Source organism: Triticum aestivum, chromosome 5A (assembly GCF_018294505.1).
Source record: "Triticum aestivum cultivar Chinese Spring chromosome 5A, IWGSC CS RefSeq v2.1, whole genome shotgun sequence".
NCBI classification, from domain to species: Eukaryota; Viridiplantae; Streptophyta; class Magnoliopsida; order Poales; family Poaceae; genus Triticum; species Triticum aestivum.
Window position 1 is genome coordinate 618625510 of NC_057806.1, and position 20539 is coordinate 618646048.

Consider the following 20539-nt stretch of genomic DNA (forward strand, 5'->3'; position numbering starts at 1 on the left):
CCGGTGGCGGAGGTAGCGGCCGCCGGCAAGTAGCGTGAGGACGATGCGGGCGAGGCGTTGTTCGGCGACACCGATGACGAGGAGGCCGCGCCCCACGACCACGAAGAAGCCGGCACATCCGCAGGCGTCACCGACAGCGAGGAAGAGTAGGCACTGAGATTGCCGCCGCACGTTTCCCTAGAAGGCCACTGCTCCGCCTCTCCCGTCGACGCCAAACTTGGTGGGCTCAACATCTTTGGTCGATTAGTCGCTTGGCGGCGATGTGGAGGCGGACAACTTAAATTCCCGGGGCTCCGGAAGCGAAGCTGGAAAAGGCGAAGCTTCCGTTCTCTTGGTTCATGGCTGGAGACGGGGAACACTGTCGGGGGACTAATCCACGAGCAACTATGGGACCAGCGGACCGAGTCCCTTTCGGTTCGGCGGCGGCGAGGGTCGCACGAAGAGCGGATCGAGGCGAAGCACACGAGCAGTTTACCCAGGTTCGGGCCGCACGGATGCGTAAAACCCTACTCCTGCTTTGTGGTTTGTATTGAGTTCTTGCTCGGGAGCGCAGAGTGCTACAGTACACCCCAGCAGCTAACGAGACCGAGCGTGAGTGTTCTCTTCCTCCCCCCTCCCCTCCTCTACGTTGCGCATGGGCCTCCTTTTATATGCTCAAGGGGTCACCGACAGGTGGCAACGTAGACAAAGGTAAAAATGGAAAGGTGTTGCGGTTGGTACAGCTACCTGCTACAGTGTATCATACCTAACCCTGACGGCAAGGGACCAGGGCATTAAATGCCCGTCTGCGTCGCCTAAATAGTGCAAAAGGGACTGTCAGGGACGCCACCGCTCGCCATGATGGCAATCTTGTCAGTGCCTCTTGCCACCGCGCACCGCTGGCTGCACAGCCTCCCGCCACGTACGCCTGGAAGGGTCCCAGAGCGACACGTTGGTGGATGTGCTGGAGCGCGGGCACAGAGTGGTGGCTTGCCGCGGCAAGCGCCTTGCCGCGGTTGTCGTCTTGTCGCGTCCGGAAGCTTGTCGCTCACCGGGCCTTGCCGGGACGCGTGGTGCGTCGCGGCAAGTTCCTTGAGATGCCTTGGTTGGCCTTCCCGGCAAGCTCCTCTTGCCGGGGTCTTGTCTCCTTGGCTTGGATACTTTGTCCTTGAATGGCTCCAAACGAACCACGGAGGACCTTGGCGGTCACCCGGCAAGCCTTGCCGCGGGATGCTGCGACTGTCCGTGCACAAGTTCGGGATACTAGGGTACCCCTACTCTAGTACACCGACACCAACGATCATTTAGATTAGCCCGCCTAGGACCGGTTTCATGTATTTGTAATGAAATTCGTCATGTTTATATGAAAGTTGACATGTCTATATAAAATCAGGCCGTGATTATATGAAATCCGCACTTGTTTGAACAAATTTCGTCCGGTTGGTTTGAGTTGTTGTGAAAATGTATGCCGCTAGCGTTAGATGGCTACCTCCCGCATCCATGTCTTTGAACTGGTCCCTTTTCCACGGACGAATGCGAGAGGTTTTTTACAGGTTGCCATTGAAAATGCCCTTAGCTCCCAAAAATGTGTGTACTATTTATATATTTCCCTTGAACTTGTGCACGGGAAGACCATCTGTTTTTACTCGTATCAAAGGTCAATCGGTCACTACTATAACTAGAAGAATGCTCGTGCATTGTAACGGGGCCACATTAATTTTAAGAGTTCAATATTATTAATCATGTTAATATTACATTTAATATTGTCATACATATCAAGTGACATTGGCGACCTTTTTTACCATCAAATCCTCACACACACAGACTCTCTCTCCCTCCCTCTTTCTCACTCTCTCTCCCCCTCTCCCCCTCTCTCTCTCTCTAACACACACACACCTCCATCTTATTGGGTACGGGATGTAGAGGTTAATTGTTTCCTTTGTTTGGAGATTGATTACCATCCATGAGTTAAGCTGGGTACTAAAGAAGAATCTGATTGTGATACATGAATTGATTGTTGTCGTGTACATTTGGTTTTGGTATTTGAAGATTGATTACCATCCGTTAGTTGGGTTACCAAAGAAGAAATCAATCACGAGGGCGGTCCATCCTCTGCACAAAAACTTCGACCGAATCATCATTTTATTAGTGCTCATATTGTAATCAGTAAAATCAAAACCTTTTATACTTCAACAAATAGAAGCAAGCCAATGTTTGGATCCATTGGTGACCGTGCTCCATACATTTGCATCAACATCTGTACTTCTATATTGTAGATTCTGTTGATAAGGTTTTATGCAGAGATCAAATATACAGTCAGTGATGAGGTTTTATGCATGAACAAAAGAAATACCTAGATCCTAAAAAAGCCTGATTTCTCTAGAAAAAATATTCCATATATTTATAAGATAGAATATTTCACTACTTAGATGGCATGAGTAATCTCTCATATATATAATAAATAGATTCAGTATATAAAGAGAGTTTGGGGAATTTCTCAGTAAACCAAACAGGGTACGAAGAAGATGAAAGCGGCCAGGAAGGGAGTGAGATTTTAGGCTCTACGGTTAAATCAATTCTTACTACTCCATCCAGTAGTTCCCTGTGTAGCACGTTGACACCCAAATACAACCTATGCAACAAAAATTAGACCAACTCTGGGTATGGCCAATTGAACAACCCACAAACTCCATGACTCACTCAGCCGGAAAGTCGGGATACGAGGACGAACAATCAACTATACAAGCAAAAGGGGAGAAGAAATCATACATAAGAAGGTTGCTGTGGTAGATCCGGTGTGCAGGTGTTGTCCACCTTGGCCGACCTCATCCCACCGGCGGCTGCGCCTCTGGCCATGGTCTTGCGTCTAAGCAGCTGCACACCATTCCCAAGAGACAAACAGAGAGGAAAGAGATGGAACAGGTTCAGGTGGTCATGGCCCGGATTTACCGGACGACCACTTGTGGATTTGGCTCGCCTTCCCCATGTCCCGTGCAGGCGGCCACAACCGAGGCCGAGGGTCCTCTCCTGTCGGCCGTGGATGCCATGGCGGCCATGGCGCATGAGCTCCACATCGGAGCAGCGGCGAAGGGTGATGGCGGCGGCATGCAAGCGGGGTGATGGCGACGGCGTGCGAGCGAACTGGTGGCAGCGGTGGCTGCGATCTCGGAGGTCTGCTACGGCGATCTCGGAGGCTGGCGGAGGAGCAAGATGTTGGGCGGAGGAGGGCTCCACGATGGCGGCGGCGGCGTGATCGACAATCACGATCTAGGGGTTTGAACCGCCCTGCACTGAGCTATGGCACATACCTCCAGGTCCAGAATGAAGGCGGCAGCGGCCCCTCTCGGACCTCGACGGCGGCGATTGCAGACCTCGGTGGTGGCACCGCGATGGGACCCGCGATGGCGGCTGGGACGTGCTTGAGGATGCACATAGCTAATAGATCGACGGGGCCTGGATCCCGTTGGCGTGCGGTGCGATGGGGGCTGTTCCCTGGTTTTTTTTCGCGCTATGTGGGAGGGGATATCGATCCTCGTGGTGTGGTGGTGCCAGGGGACGAAAGAAAACCGACGAAAAAAATCCAATGAAAAAAACAGGCAAAAGTGGAAGGTGGGACAAAAAAACCATAATAGATGAGACGAAAATTAACTGATAAAAACCACCACTGAGACATTAGGAGTAAAGAAAAGAAAAGACCAACTACGTTTACGTGTTATTTTTACGGAGGTAACTTATGAGCTAAGAGGAATGGAAAAGGTGAAAATAGAGATTTGCCACATCTACTAGAAAAACGCCCGTGCGTTGCAACGGGGCCACATTAACTTTAAGAGTTCAATATTACGACATTGGCGACCTTTTTTACCATCAAATCCTCACACACACAGACACACACTCTCGCTCCGTCTTCCTCACTCTCTATCCCCCTCTCCCTCTCTCTCTAACACACACACATATCCATCTTATTGGGTACCGGACCATAATCCATCTATTTCACACATACACGCTAGTGCATAACAATATGGATTATGTGTATTATATTTGCCACCAGAACTGAGGGAATTAATTTCATATAAATCGACCAGCCACAGCTCCAAGAATACGCGGACGAGGTGGCTCGGGTCGGCGTCGGCGCCGTCCAGCGCGGGCCACGGGCCCGCTTCCAAGTGCACGTGCAATGCATGCCTTCACAAATATTATAACCAGATGTGAGAAATCACATGCATAGAAAAGACATTCTGATAGCAATCCAAATAACATACTCAATTGAATACCTAACCTGGACAATACTCTTATTTCTATGCGCCAAAAAAAATGGAATAGCAAAGCTAAGTATGCCTACATACGCTCAGATTATATATAAGAATCTTGCGTGAACAATTGCAACAAAGCACTAAGCAGCGATAAATTTAAATAAAAAATCCATTAACTATGCAGGCAACAGGCTTGTTACAACATAGAGAGATATGAAAATGTCACCTCCAGTAATGTAGCGCAAAGGAGTGGAACGAAGCATGAATGAGCGGTTGTCTGTTCTTCTCCATGTACATGGATCAGCAGTAGAGGCCAAGTATATAAGTACTTGACCGAACTCCACACTCCACTCTTCGTGTACGGAGAGCCATGTCACCTTCTCGCCGCTGCAGCATGGGAGGACGGCTGGTTCACGTGACCCTCCAGCTGGGGGATCCATGGTGGCTGACCGTCGAGCTCGAGGCAGAGAAGTTGAGGGCAGTAGTGGCGAGATCCATGCCGGCCAACCGGGCAAAGAGGAGGTCGTCGGGGAGGGACACATCGGCAAGATCCGATCACCACGCGACCTGAAGAGCAACAGTGATCTCAACAAGCTGTAGGCCGACGGCGTGCTCCATCCCCTGCGATGGGGTGACCATGGCGGTGGCCACAGCTCCTCATGCTCGCCTCGATCTTGGCGACACACCCTGAGTGTAGGAGGCAGCAACGACCTCGACGAAATCATGGCCTCCATCCCGGAACGCAATCATGTCGCTCTAAATAAATGGATTCAATCATGTGACTCTAATTACTTCGGATTGTTATGTGCACACTAAGCGGGGTGCAGTTAGGAAAGAAAATGTTCTCTAATTAAAGTGATTGAGTGATTTAAGGTAAGGTTAATTAATTTAGATTTGATTTTTAGTGATTGTTAGTAAAGTACGATGCGTCTTTAAAATCTTTTATTTGTTTCCTTAAAATATATTATTTGTTTCCTAAAGAAATTTGCAATAATGGAAGATATCGGTTGATTTGGATAAGTTAGTAAATTTAAATCCGTGATTGCGTGCACGTTTGGAAAGTGCTGATCTCCACAAGTTGTAGGCCGACGGCGTGCTCCATCCCCTGCGATGAGGTGACCATGGCGGTGGCCACAGCTCCTCATGCTCGCCTCGATCTCGGCGACACACCCTGAGTGTAGGAGGCAGCAACGACCTCGACGAAATCATGGCCTCCATCCCAGAACGCAATCATGTCGCTCTAAATAAATGGATTCAATCATGTGACTCTAATTACTTCGGATTGTTATGTGCACACTAAGCGAGGTGCAGTTAGGAAAGAAAATGTTTTCTAATTAAAGTGATTGAGTGATTTAAGGCAAGGTTAATTAATTTAGATTTGATTTTTAGTGATTATTAGTAAAGTATGATGTGTCTTTAAAATCTTTTATTTGTTTCCTTAAAATCTAGTATTTGTTTTCTAAAGAAATTTGCAATAATGAAAGGTATCGGTTGATTTGGATAAGTTAGTAAATTTAGATCCGTGATTGCGTGCACGTTTGGAAAGTCCTGATTTGCAAGGAAAGAGCTGAGGGGTAAATAAACCGGTGAATAAGAAACCATCATCGAAAAAAATCTACGACGGTTAACCTACAAAAAAAAAACCGGACGAAAGTGGTGGGACGAAAAAAAACCTGGAAGCGAGACTACCAACTGCTCCATTAGAAATAGAGATAGAACCGTCCTTACGGAAAGGATCAAAGGATGTTACGGGCTGCCATGGCCCAACTAAAATCACGGAGTGGGGTCAATTAAAATCAAGGAGGAAAGTATTTATGGTGGAGAGGGGGACATTCCTCCTGTAGAATCAACCCATAGCAGTATTTTCGCAAGTGTAGTATTATTGCTGAAAATAGGGGGGGGGGGGGGGGTTCGAAATCATGATGAGTATAGATCCATTTTGTACAAAATTTCCCTTATAAGGCAGCCATTATTTGGAAGGTAAGAAAAGCAACATTCAAACCCACGAAACGGAGCAAGATGGTTAAATCATGCCCACATCCACATGGTTCGAACGTCCGTCGGCTAAGATACAGCTCTCCAACCACTGGGCCAAGAGCTCATCCACTAATTAGTACTAGTTAAATGCCCGTGCGTTGCTACGGGCAAATGATTGTAAATAAATTAAAGGGGCACCTAACGTTAGATGCCTGAAAAATTCTTCGTGTCAATCACTATTTTTTGCCATCAAATATCCAATGGTTAGGAGCACGCCCCCACATGTTCTTCTTCTTACTCCTCACCTGCGACGATTTCTCCTCTGTCGTGCCTACCCACCTAACCGTCTGCATCCAACCACTCCCGCCAACTATCACCGGTTCGCCCTTGCTGTGGTCGGCGCTCCTCATGTCGTCCACATCTTCGGCCTCGTGCAAAGCAGAAAGTTGCTCACGCAACAAAATAATTCAAGCCCATGAGATTTAGCAAAACCGATAAAATCAAAGATTAAGCGGATTATACTTGATTCAGACACATACTTCATCGCAAATTTACCATACATCAATCATAGAATAGTCCCTTGTCATTTTCTTTACCAAATCAATTACATCCAATGTTCCTAGAAAAAACGAAAGTGATTGTACAGATCCAGTTATCCCTTCTAGTTCACTCTGTCTAATGCGTGTGCACGACGTATTGTTCCTTCTTTCAACGTAAGTAGTGAATTTGATCTTGGCCTATCTTGTTTCTTTGTTTGACTTGATGGGACGAAAAAATGGAAGTGATTGTACAAATCTAGTATACCTATGAGACTCATCCCCACTCTCTATTTATCTTAACATGCACCATGTCCACCTCAGCATAGTTGCCACATCACCACTCCCGTTTGCAATGGACCATTTCCTTTCCAACCCTAAAAAACATAACGACCAATCTTTCTCCCATGGGAAAAATCTACCTCGCGAGGCGCAACCATCTCACCGCGATTCACTTCCTTCCCCACTTCATTTTCTCCAGCAGATCCGCTCCCAATCATGGATGATCGTTCACTTCATTCCTTACAAGGATGAACGCTAAAAAATATCATGGCTTATAGTACCAATTCAACAACTTCAAATGTTTTTTATCGTTCTCTTCTTAATTAATTTTTGGCTTACTCGTTTCTGCTTTTGAGTTTTAAGCAATTACTTTTAGTTCAGTCCTCTCATGTTATATTATGCTTATCCTGCACCTATTATCTTTATTATGTACTTACTTGTTAAGCTCATCGTCATGCCCACTAAGAAAGCAAAATTTATCGGCATTAACCTATGTTTATTTCTCCATTTTCTGATTGTAGGAATATTGCTATTAGTGTCAAACAAAGAAATAAGATAGACCAAGATATCTCTCCAAATGTACTGACCCATTTCTATTTCTCAATTTTCCAATTTTTGGATGTACAACAAGTCAAGTGGTATTATAGCAATGCAGTTTACTGTATTTGTTGGCTCATAATTCGATTGTTTCCTCTAACCTTTCTCTGCCTGACCTATTTCGTGCAGGTATGTGATATTCGGAGACAAGGGTGTCAAATTTAGTCTTTTTTTGGGCTCATGAGATATAAATCTCCTTTTCATGTGCATTTATCTCTCGAAGTGGTGTGTTACACATTCAGATTCTACTATTTTATTATGGCCTTTATCATGGGACTTATAAATTTTATATGCCTTGATTTTCTGAAAACTGGCGTTTATTTTGTTTTGCATGATTTAGACTACTCTTTTTGTATGAATTGATCGGGGAAATTACCAGGTAACTTCCTTTCATTATCCTCGGTTAATTATTGTGTTGTTCTATTCTAAGTCGCATTGTAGCCTACTTGGAAACAACTGCCCTCCATAGTGGAAGTCACAATGAAATTCTTAAATCCCCTAAATGAGATATAAATGTACGATGTAGTTTCACTTTCATGAGACTGAATTGAGAAGATGCCACAATTTGACTCTTGTGCTTTGAAATGTGTCACTCGGAGCAACTATCAGACAATACAATTTCCCAAAAGAATCATATCTTTCCAAGTCATTTGTTAAATTTCCCGCTGCAATGCGCGGGGAATCCTTCAGTTTACCCAGTTATTTCATGTCTCATGGCTTGTCCTCCATGTCGCGAGACTACTCCACCAAACAGTCAGCTTCGCAATAACCCCAATGATCATCCTCAATGAGTTCACTATCTTCCTCGATAACACTTGGCACAGGCATTAGACACACCAATTTCTGTCTAAATAGTACTTTTCTTTCATCATGTACATGTCAAAGAAGACTTAGAATTAGATATACATCGATTAAAAAAATCGAGTCTTTACCGAAGAAGCCTATGCTCGAAATAATTGAGCACGGGCTTTTCTGGTCAAAACGTATCTTGTCTTTATCATGACTTATTTTCCTTGGTTAACAATACTTGTTGTTTTGCCGATATTTCAGGTTTATTAATTTTCTTTTTACCTAGATCTTCAATGGCAAGAATAACAATAAGTAGTCGCCTCATAGTATTTAAGTAAAAATGGACAAAAGGGCACAAGATAGCTGACTCGTATATATTCTTGAAACTGTCATGTTCTTGAGATATAAATAAAATACACTCAAGGGCTTGCCATAGAGGAAGACATGGAAAAATCCATTGGCTCACACTGTTTTCCTAATCCACATACACCTGCGGTACACACAATTGTGAAACATCCATAGCCGCAATTCCCACTGGTAAACATACTGTAACTCGAAAGATGTATAATGTTGCTACTCCTATTACGTAATTGTACAAGCACCAATCATACCAGGTCCATTATTCACATCCAATGAACCCAAAGATTAGCATACCCAATAGTTGAATAATATACAAAATGGCGTTTTATCGATTACAGTTTAACGAAAAAAATTCACCATTGCTTTTATTTCAGAATTAGCCCGCAGTTGTGATAAAATGAGAATTCAGTTGCTTTAGTACTATGCTAAATTTCTACAAGAAACATTTGAAATCGTCATGATAGAATTGCTTCTGTTTTGGAACTAATCAAACAAATAGGAAGAACACAATATTCTTGCTATGATTTGCATCAAGAAACTTATAAAAAATGGCAGTACATGAGATCGGTTCTTACCACAAGAAGTGGCTGCCTTCAGTTTTGACTCGTTGAGGTAAGGAAGTAGCATCACCTGCCAGCAGGGATTCGAGGACGGGCGAGATCGGAGGAAGCTGCGCCATGCGTGGAGGAGGGATCAGGCATGACCTATCCACCTCGAGAATAACAGCAAGCAAGCACGCACAACTGTTACTCCTGCCCTCGACCAGACCTCATTGCCTACTGGAAGGAGCGGCGATGGTGGCTCGATGGCATGGCCGTGGTGCATGTCATCCAGCAGATCGGCGACGGCGTGACGCCAGTTCTCCCCAACCCTCACTTCTCTGTAACTCTTCCACGAATTGTGTTATCTGGGAGCAGCAGACAACCTGTTGAAGATACTCGGGGACGGCGGCCAGCTCGCACACAACCTCCAATGACGCAGGTGCGGCACTGGGAGGAGGAGGGCGTTGAATTATGCAGGGACGACATCGGAGAAGGACTGCAAGGTCAGGAGGATCCGCGATCTGAGGCCTACCATGCTCGTTGCCTCTCAAGTCTCAATGTCCACCTCTTTAAGGAGAACATGAGCAAGGGAGAAAAACGGCGGCTACATCCTAGAAAAGGAAAGATAGCGGGAGAGATGAAGGGGATTGACATCCATGCATATGTTTCCTTTTCCTGGTTTATTTTCCTTTTTTTTCTTTCCTTTTTACGTGTGTACCGAAGAATCTCTAATCAATCTCTGAAAAATCAAATCTAAATTAATCAATTATACCATAAGTTCCTCAATCACATTAATTAATATTTTAGGCAAGGTATGGAGACGTTAACTAAAATAATTTTTGAGACGTATGGAAATATTAATTAATGTGATTGAGTAACTTATGGTATAGTTGATTAATTTAGATTTGATTTTTCATAGATTGATTAGAGATTAATCATAATTGATTTTTTCACATAAATACATTACGAATAAATGGAAGGAGTATCAGACGTGATTCGGTTTTAGCATGGGAGGGGTGGTGGAAGGTGAGACGAAAATAAACCAGACGAAAATAAACCGGACGAAAATAAACCGGGACTATTCAACCAACTCGTCCATTAGGAGTAGAGATTACAGGTTAACTAACCACTAATTGGCCTTTAAACCCATGACTCCATTGACAGGTGTCATGTCCATCGACAATACAGTACTGACGACCATCGATCCCAGTGTTTTATCTCTATTCCTAATATCTGAGTTGATTGAATAGTACGATTTATTTTCGTCCCACCACTTTCAACCATTTTTTTTTCGCTGCTTTTATTTCGTCTCCCCTTCCACCACCACTCTTCAAGTTGGTTTATTTTTTCTTCATTTTTTTAGCAAAGCAGCACTTTCCTAACGTACACAAAATCACAGACTAAACTTTCCTAATTTATCCAAATCAATCGATCTCTCTTATTAATGCCATTTATTTTAGGAAATAAATAACGAGTTTTCTAGAAACAAATAAACCTTACCATGAAAGCATTTATGTACCTATTTAATTTGTTATCTGCTTCATGATTTCTTTTTGTCGTTTTTTTCGTCACACCGACACCCTCGTCCGCGGGTTGTTTCATCTCTACTGGAGTACTTACGTGGTTTCGTTCATTCCACGCATCCCATCCAAGGAAATCCCACCCTTATCGATTGGGAAATCAGCCCTCCGATTTTTATCAAAAAAACCCACCTCCCGTTTGCTCACCTTCTCTGGTTTTTCCACGGTAAGAAGAAGCAAAAAAGAAAAGGAGGCGCATGCGCTCGTGCACCTGGATAGGAAGGTACTCCCTCTGTTTCCTAGGAGTATTTGTGTGCAATTTGTTTCCTTTTTCTCATATAGTCTGCGATCCGCCCGCATATCTTTTCCAACTATATGCTCCTGATCTACCGCACCGCATTCAACGCTAGCCTTCCTATTTGTCAACTTCTCTCCTTACTCTTCACTTCCTGATCCCCATCGTCCCTGGTTCTTCGGCCACCATGAAATTGAGGTAGCTGTCATCGACCATGTTGGGACGATCGTGCCCGCGCCCGATGTCTTGGCCGTGTCCGGCATGATAGAGATGGCATCATCCTTGCCGAGTCAGGCGAAGTTCACGATCCCCGTCCGGCACCGCACCCTTCCATCTTCTTCATGGTCGAAGACAATAGTGTCGTACTCATGCAAGGCATGCCTGTGGCCTATGAATCCAAGGTGTGTGTGCCCCGCTCAACCTCATGCGCGTGACCACCATAGTTGATGGGTCCGACGTCATGCGCGGGCACGGTTATAGCAGGGTGAGGACGGCGGCCAGGAGGACGGCGGGAAGTTCGTGGCGGGCATTGGAGGATATCACCGTGTTGTTTTGTATGTGTTAGGCCATGGCATGGAGTGAAATGGAACAGTTCGGCACAATTTTTTTCAAGTGGTGAGGATGCCCGGAAGGCCCCTCATCGACGGCGGATGACCTCCTCCATGTCAATGGCGCCGGAGCCCCTTTTTCAAGTGGTGAGGATGCCCGGAAGGCCCCTCATCGACGGCGGATGACCTCCTCCGTGTCAATGGCGCCAGAGCCCCTTCTTCTCCGACTCCGCCAATCGTACAGCCACACCGTCGATTGATAGTTTGGAGAATGTGAAGGTCGGTAGGTGGTTGCACCGGCAGGCATTTGCCATGGTGTTTCCAGCAGAGATCTCAGGTTCAAGCCCATCGGAAGTGCAAAATTTTGGTAAGATAATCGTCTTTTGGGTTCCTGCTTGTTGCTATCTTTTTTATGGACACATTGAGAGTTGTCTCAGTCCATAGGAAGTTACTGTTTTTCATGTCGATACATACTAATTCGACCGTGAAGGTTGATAGAAATGATTTTACTTGAGCATATGCTTTTTCTCCCGTCTGATTTACCATCAGTGTCAGATCTCGTTCCTATTACACAATAAAATGGGCAAGGCGTGTTTGGTAACTGTCGTGCTTTATTTTATATGCTCGTGTTTGATTACTTGAGGACACATATGCATACTACAGAGCAATGCTATGCGTTTGACCTCTGAGTATTGTTGATAAAGCACTTTTTAATAGTACTGAAACTAAAACTCAATCGCTAAAACATGTAATCATGCAGCTTCTTTGCAGCTACATCTATGACTACCATGCTACACACCAAAGTGATAAACTTCCTATTTAACCACTACCGTTGACAACTTTAAGTTCAGTGTAGGGAAAATGGATGAAGTCTCCTACTGGTGATAGTGGTGCAGCCAACATTTTCTACAGACTTTAAAGTTCAAAATGGACACCTTAGTATGTGCGGATTATCAGGTTCTTGTAGTTTGTCTCCACATCAGTTGTGCGCAAGGAGTATTCTTTTTGTCTTATGTATTAATCTATAATTTTCTTTTCTCCAATGTACAATTTCTCAAGTTCAACAAGAGTGTGGTTAGTGTTTTTTTTTCATTCTATCAAAAAACGGATTCGGTTCTACTATCGAAAGTGATAACGGAACAAAACAAGAAAAGATCAACCAGGTTAGTTCCTTTTCTTGCTTAGATTTACCGTTAAAATCAAATTAGTATTTAAGTAAGGAAAGTCAAACTTTTGTCCGTGCTGATTTTTTCTGGTTCGCAGGAGAGAGGGAGGAGTTGGCCAGCATGGGGTCATGAGTGGTACAAACATGAAGATGCATGCCCATCGGTTCTGTCGATTCAGTTTACTTTGGATTTTCAGTTCTTTTCACCTCATAATTATCTTTTATTTTTGTGGTAGTACAGTTAAGCTTCTTTATCTTTTGTTCCATCCCACTAGAGGCCTCTTGTGCACCTTTATTTAGTTCTGGTGTTTATTCGGTGCCAATGTCGTAGGACAATACTTTCATGCATGGATTTATTCCAGCACTCTAATGTCAAGATCTTTGTGCCAGTGGTTCGCTGCATTCACCTTAATGGAGGTCATAAACTCTTACTGAGGAACATGCGTAATGATGGAGGAACGGACGTCGAAGTTAAAGGTGCATATTATTCAGCTTCAGGATTTTTGGACATATGGCTTCTAATTCCATCGACCAAGAACTTAATGCATATTCTAAAAATTGAAGGGGAGATAGAGGAATATTGTCGGTCATGTCGAGAAACAATGCTCTTTTTCTTATTTCGGTCGATCCATTTCTTCTGTGTATCATCAACTGAGTATTTGAGTTGGAACATAAGTATATTAGTGTCTTAGAATTTGCATATATGCTTTATCCAGTTGTCAATGTTATGTACAAAACATATATTTATATTTGGACTACATATTCTTTATACTTATTGCCGTACTTCGTGTTTTCTACTAAGTATGGTACCTCTTGAAGGAGGGGCAAAAGCTAGGAGTCATTGCTGACTAAGGTGCGGAAGTTGGTGGACACTTACAAGGACGAGGATGTGAGCATCACAGTGATGGGGCACAACCTCTGGGTGGCGTTGGCCACCCTAAGCGTGTTCTGCATCGCCGAGAATGGTCAGTCACGGCGTTCGTGCGTGGGAGCGGCCGACTTCAAGAAGCGATTTGACGTCGCCATGGCCTTCGCGGTCGCAACGCCTGAGACATCGTTCCCTGGCACTCGGCGTTGTTGTACCATGACATGGGCTCTGAGCTGGCCATCGACATCGGCACGTCGCAATACCTGATGCCTGAGGACGTCGCCGCCCGGTTCGTACTTGCCGATGGGGTCGCCGCAAGGTGAGTCGAAGCAATCTCATAAGCCATAGCTGATGCCCCCAACTTTCTATTATGTGTGCTAGCCGTAAAGTCGAATGCATATAGTGGTGAGATTTGTAATCCAAACACCGAGAAGATAGTAGATGCAATTTTCTACTCTTAGCGGGCAAGTTGTTTTTAACTTTTTAAAAAGTAAGGTCATGTAGGCACATGGAGCTCTCCACTTTGGTCATTTTCTACTCAATTGTAGAGTTTTATTGCAGTATCATAATTTTTCATATCTCAGTAGTGCATGTTTTTAAAAATTAATAATAAAGTGCATGTCAGTACCTCCAAAAGGAAAATTTTCAAGAAAATTGTTCTGTCCTGATGCTAATCATTTTCATACAAACTACCATGGTTTCTTGTCCTTTTGGTTTTGCATGGTGTCCATCCTAGAACCTCTATGGAATAATGAACGTTGTTGAATTCCTACTGTTTTCTTATTATTTTGAAGCTTTAATTGTTGATTCCTTTAGGTTAACAGTATGCTCGAGATGAAACTTTTCACGGAGATACATTTTTGATATACAACTTTACTTGATTCTTAATCCATGTGGTAATGTCATTAGCATACATGATACTTTATGCATACCATACACTGTACTCTCACAACAATTGATTAGTTTCTAAATTCTAATCATCTTTTGGTTCAGGTTATAGAATTATATGATGATGTAGGACGGAGCCATCCTTAGAAAAATTGTCTATAGAACTAGAAAAGTAGTAACACCATATCTTGTTCAAGTGCCAAATCAGCATTGGACGCGCCGACTCATGTATGGCATCCGCCCATGTACCTTATTGGAACCGTTGATAATTAGGACTCCTATGATAATTAAGAGATGGCTGGTACAATTTTTGTCCATCTGTTGTAGTTAGTTTATCAGTTTTGATAAAGCACATCTAGATGTGTCATAAGTATTACACATCTAAGTCCTATGTCATTTGATCTTACGTTGAGATTTGTGTGAATATTTTTCTTTTCTTTTTCCTTTTTCTCTTTATGCTTGATTCACTCACTTAGATATGCAATAATTAGAACACATCTAGATGTGCTCTAGATACATCATCATAGGTCAATGTGCGTAGCACAATAAAACAGAAGCAATTTAACTAAGGGGACTATGTCGACGTTTAAACAGAATTCGTCGACAAGTGTCCCAAGGCGTTATGGTGGGAATATGCTGAAAATCCACTAAGTATTAAATGTATGCAATCAGAAAAAAATAAATTAAAAGGCCCGTAGCAACGCACGGACATTCTACTAGTTTGACATGACTCATGAGTTGTTCCATCGATCCCGAGTGTTTTATTTGAAAGGACCTATTTAACGCTCTGTGCGTCAAACACTGATCAATCACGCAGAGCGCTCGCTCGCGGGCTAGACCACTTTGGTGTTGTCTGGATTACTCCCCTTGATCGTTTTATTTCCTTCACTTTCTAGTTCTTGGGACTCCTTCGAAAATATGTGTTACTAAAATTTTCTTGATTTAAAATTATAATGTTGGAAAATTCTACAGATCTTCAGGAATTTTGAAATTTTTCTCAAATTTTAAAATGATTTTGACTTTATAAAAACAAATACAAAAAGTGTAAAATTTAAAATTTAAAAAAATCTCAAATTTCCTTGTTAAACTAAAAATGCAGAAACTATAAAAAAATTATGTATAATTTTAAAATGGTTATGAGTTTTTAAAATAAAACTTAAAAGAAAGAGTAAAATAAAAACGTAAAATGAGAAAAAGGGAAAATAAAAGAGAGAAAAACACAAAAACCACAAGAAAGCTAGGTCAGAAATTACCGAAAGAAAAATAGGAAAGAAAAGAAAATAAAAAGAGCAGTGAAACCACAAAGAAAAAAATAATGGGAACCCCAATGAGAACCACCTATAAACTGAAACAAAATGGCAGCGAAAAACCAGAACAGACCTGGCCATGGCGCACGAGGCCTACTTTTTTTGCAGTGAGCATTACGATTCACCATTTTATCATTGGCAAGAAAAAAGGATTCACCATTTTATCTTGCCTCGTTGGCTCATGAAATAATTTCCACTATCGTTACAAAATTTCTACTTTTTCTATTCTTTTTACAAAAGAAAAATATATAAATTTGCCATGTGAAACATTTTCAGTATTTAACATGTTTTTTAGATAACAAAAATCCCTAAATTTTACATGCTATCAATACAAATTTTCTATATCTGCCATGCTTTCAGAAAACAAAAAAATGTACATTTTTCACGTGATTAGCACCAACACTTTTGACAAATTTGATGGGCTTCGTAGAGGCATGTCCTTCGTAGAATCAAATTTCCTTCTTTCTTTTCACGTGATTAGCACCAACACTTTTGACAAATTTGATGGGCTTCGTAGAGGCATGTCCTTCGTAGAATCAAATTTCCTTCTTTCTTTTCACGTGATTAGCACCAACACTTTTGACAAATTTGATGGGCTTCGTAGAGGCATGTCCTTCGTAGAATCAAATTTCCTTCTTTCTTTTCACGTGATTAGCACCAACACTTTTGACAAATTTGATGGGCTTCGTAGAGGCATGTCCTTCGTAGAATCAAATTTCCTTCTTTCTTTTCACCTGATTAGCACCAACACTTTTGACAAATTTGATGGGCTTCGTAGAGGCATGCCCTTCGTAGAATCAAATTTCCTTCTTTCTTTTCACGTGATTATTTGATGGGCTTCGTAGAGGCATGTCCTTCGTAGAATCAAATTTCCTTCTTTCTTTTCACGTGATTAGCACCAACACTTTTGACAAATTTGATGGGCTTCGTAGAGGCATGTCCTTCGTAGAATCAAATTTCCTTCTTTCTTTTCACGTGATTAGCACCAACACTTTTGACAAATTTGATGGGCTTCGTAGAGGCATGCCCTTCGTAGAGGCATGCCCTTCGTAGAAGCTGCTTATTAATCAGGGTTAGTGCTGGTAGACAATTCAGACGACGACTAGTGCTCCACACGATACGTACGTGTCACCTCACTTCAACTTGTCAAAGCACTAAGTTTCATGATGTACGACGTCTTGGACCTTTCCTTCTTTCTTTTCTCTCTTTGGTATGCCGTATAAATCAAGGGGCCGTGAGATTTCCGCATAAACCAGGGGAGGGGAGCATCATCATCCATGAGCAGAGCATAAGCATGGCGCCGGTGAAGGTGTTCGGGTCGGCGGCGTTCACGAACGTGGCGCGGGTGCTGGTGTGCCTGGAGGAGGTCGGCGCCGAGTACGAGATCGTCGACGTCGACTTCCATGCCAGGGAACACAAGGGCCCCGACCACCTCGCCAGAAACGTAAGAACACCCACCCGACCTTCTTGTAGCAGAGTAGTAAGTTTTGGATCACAGTACTTCGGTACTACCACCGGATCTGGATGCTGATTCATAACTCCGATTTTCTCCGACCAGCCGTTCGGCCAGGTCCCGGCGTTCCAGGACGGGGATCTCACGCTCTTCCGTCAGTTTTCAATTTCTTGTTGATTCTCAAATACTTGTTCTCTTTCCGAGATCACCGAATTATATATGCACCTTCTTCATCTCCTCAGAGTCCCGCGCGATCTCACGCTACGTGCTCCGCAAGCACAGGACCGACGAGGTCAACCTGCTGAGGGAAGGCGACCCCAGGGAATCGGCCCTCGTCGACGTCTGGCTGGACGTGGAGGCCCTCAGCTTCGACCCCGCCATGCACTCGGTGTTCTACCAGCACCGCGTCGCGCCGGTGCTGGGCGGGACCCCCGACGAGAAGATCATCGGCGAGAGCGTCGAGAAGCTGAGGAAGGTGCTGGACGTGTACGAGGCCCGGCTGAGCAAGCACAGGTACCTGGCCGGGGATTTCCCGAGCCTCGTGGATCTTAGTCACTTCCCCGAGACGCACTACTTCATGGGGATGCCGTATGCGGCGGTGTTCGATGCCTACCCTCGTGTTAGGGCGTGGCTGGAGGAGCTGTTCGATAGGCCCGCCGTGAAGAAGGTCATCTCGCTCATGGCCAAGGACTTCAATTAGTTATACTTCTGAGTAAAGGTCGCGCCTGTCAGGTTACATTATGTGGGAGACCGTATGCAATAAGACCAAGGTCGACTGCATGTATTGTCTTTACATCTCACCACATACTTCCTTATCAATTTAGACCGTATGCAATAAGACCAAGATTTTCTGCTCTGTTTTCATACGTGCATTGCATTGCTCTGCGGTCTGCGCCCTCTCCCGACCAACGGAGCGTTCTTTGCACAGGCACGCATGACACATCGATAAGAGGCAAGAATCTACTATCTGTTTGTACCATCAATCAATGGGAACAAGACGAAAACAACCAGTAGCTCTTTATTTCGGCTGCAGCAAGAAACCAAATAATGCTATAGTACGGATGTGGAACACAACACTGACCAATCCTCCTCGCCAATGCTCAATGCTAAACCAATATGAAAACCAAATCGTGTCACACAGGAAACGAATTTCTGAGTCGCCACCCAGCTACCGCTTCAGTCCATCGCCCGAGATGCTCGCTCACTGCACGGCGTAGACCGCAGCAGCCGCGAGCGCGAACACGAGGCCCACCGTGCCCTGGAGCGACGAGCCGCCGTTCTCCTGCAGGTACGCCGACGGCGTCGCCTTCGACCCCGAGCCGGCAGGTGTCTGCACCTCCGGCGTGGTCGGCGTGGCGGCGCCAGGGGCACTGCCACCACTGTTGCACTTGCTCGCCGGCGGGGTCTGCACGTTGCACGCGTTGGGGAGCTCGAGCGCGCGCGTCTTGTTGATGGTCATGCCGCCCAGCGACGATGAGTCGCCGCCGAGCGCGCTGCAGAGGCACTGCGGCTGGGACTGCACCACGGAGCTGAGCTGCGAGCAGCAGGACTTGGTCGGGGCCGTGCCGCTGCCACTGATGTAGTTCATGCACGGCTACAGGCCGACCAGCGCCGCCGTGCACCCGGACTGCGCCGATGCCGACGCCACCAAGAGGGCCGCTGCCACGGCAGTGGCCAGTAGAATGCTGCTGCCGGACATGGCTCTCGCCGCCATTGGTGGATTTCTCTTCCCCTTGGATTGATATTTGATAGTGTAAGCTTTTTCTTGGGTTCGACTCCGCTTGCTTGCGCTGATCAGGCCGGCTAGCTGTTTGTGCTTTTGAAATTCAGGTTAGCGTGATTTTATAGGAGTGGTGTTTGCTGGGGAAGGTGGAATTAGCTGCGTATGTTGGTGAGCTGCATGTCCCTACTTCCTAATCTTTGTCAAGAAACGGTTTCTTTCTCGGAATTCCTGGAGTTGTCGTACACTGATAGTTCAGACAAATATTGGATATGTGGCTGCTATAACCAGGTGTAATCGTCGATGCCGTGTTGGATGAACCCAACAACGGTACCGAGTGTCACGGTGTAGTTTTGTTGGTTGTAACAAGGGTTTCCCGGTTTGGGTTCATACGGTACCGAGTTTCACGGTGTAGTTTTGTTGGTTGTAATGTACCTACGTATTTGCTTTTTCGTTTTTTTCTTTGAGTTGACTTGGTTGCCAACTTGATACTTTGAGGAGGATCCTTGAACTTGCGAGGGCTATTCACTTATGTGCAAATGCAAAGGACTTAGAGCATTACTAGTAGTACCCCTAAACCCTCAAATCTTCAAAAATAGCCACTTTTTTGCGGGTTGCAACAAAAAAAATTGCAAAGATTAGAACCCCTAAACCCTCAAACCCTTAAAAAAAAGTAAGGGCCCAACTCTCAAACCCAATTTCAAATCGTAGAAGTGAGGGTTGGAGGGGGGCGCTCGACACCCAGCCCGCACTCCCTTCCCCCGTCGCGCGGGAGGGAAGTTTCCCGTCCCCAACCTCCCGCTTCCTCCCTCCCAAGCCGCCGGCCGTCGCCCGCCGCCAATCCGGCCGCCCCCCCGCCTCCCCTCGACGCCACCGCCGTCCCGCCCCTGCGCCACACTCCCCGCCGCCGGATCCGCCGTTCCCGTCGCCTCCCGCCCGCGCCCCAGCCCCGGCCGCCCCGCCTCGCGCCCCGCCCCCCGGCCGCCCCGCCCCGCCGCCTCCCGCCCCGGCATCCCGCCCCCCGGCCTCCTGCCCCGCCGCCTCCCGCCCCGCCGCGCCCCGCCCCCGCCCGCCCGCCTCAGCCGTCGGGCCCCGCCCCCGCCCCCAGTCGGCTCCCGCCCCCAGCCGCCTCCCGCCTCCCAGCTGCCTCCCGGCCCCCAGCGGCCAGAGGCAGGCCGGCCTCAGGCCTCCTCGAGCCGCCGCGCCAGAGGTCAGGCGGGCCAGAGGCAGCCGCGCCGCCGCCCCGAGCTCCCCGCAGGTATGCTTCCTTTTTTTCTTTTTGTTTTATTTTTTTCCTTTTTGATTCATTGTTGGCACTCACAATTTATTGTTTGTTGTATTGTGTAGATGGAGGTGAACAACAACGACATGGACTCGTTGTCCGATTCGTCGGGTTGGTCGTCATCCGACGATTCGGACATCGACGAGTTGTTGCAAGATGATGACGTCGAGATGATGAGCCT

General features: G+C 45.5%; 1 protein-coding gene and 1 pseudogene across 1 annotated transcript; one reads left to right on the forward strand and one right to left on the reverse strand.

Moving 5' to 3' along the window:
* Positions 1-17091: 17091 nt before the first annotated feature.
* LOC123107979 (probable glutathione S-transferase GSTF1) lies at positions 17092-18220 on the forward strand. The gene is made up of 3 exons (XM_044529853.1): positions 17092-17347; positions 17462-17510; positions 17599-18220. The coding sequence occupies exons 1-3, from the start codon at positions 17198-17200 to the stop codon at positions 18054-18056; spliced, it is 657 nt and encodes a 218-aa protein (XP_044385788.1). The 5' UTR covers positions 17092-17197; the 3' UTR covers positions 18057-18220.
* A 136-nt stretch (positions 18221-18356) lies between these two features.
* On the reverse strand, positions 18357-19070 carry LOC123107980 (non-specific lipid transfer protein GPI-anchored 5-like; annotated as a pseudogene).
* Positions 19071-20539: the final 1469 nt, after the last annotated feature.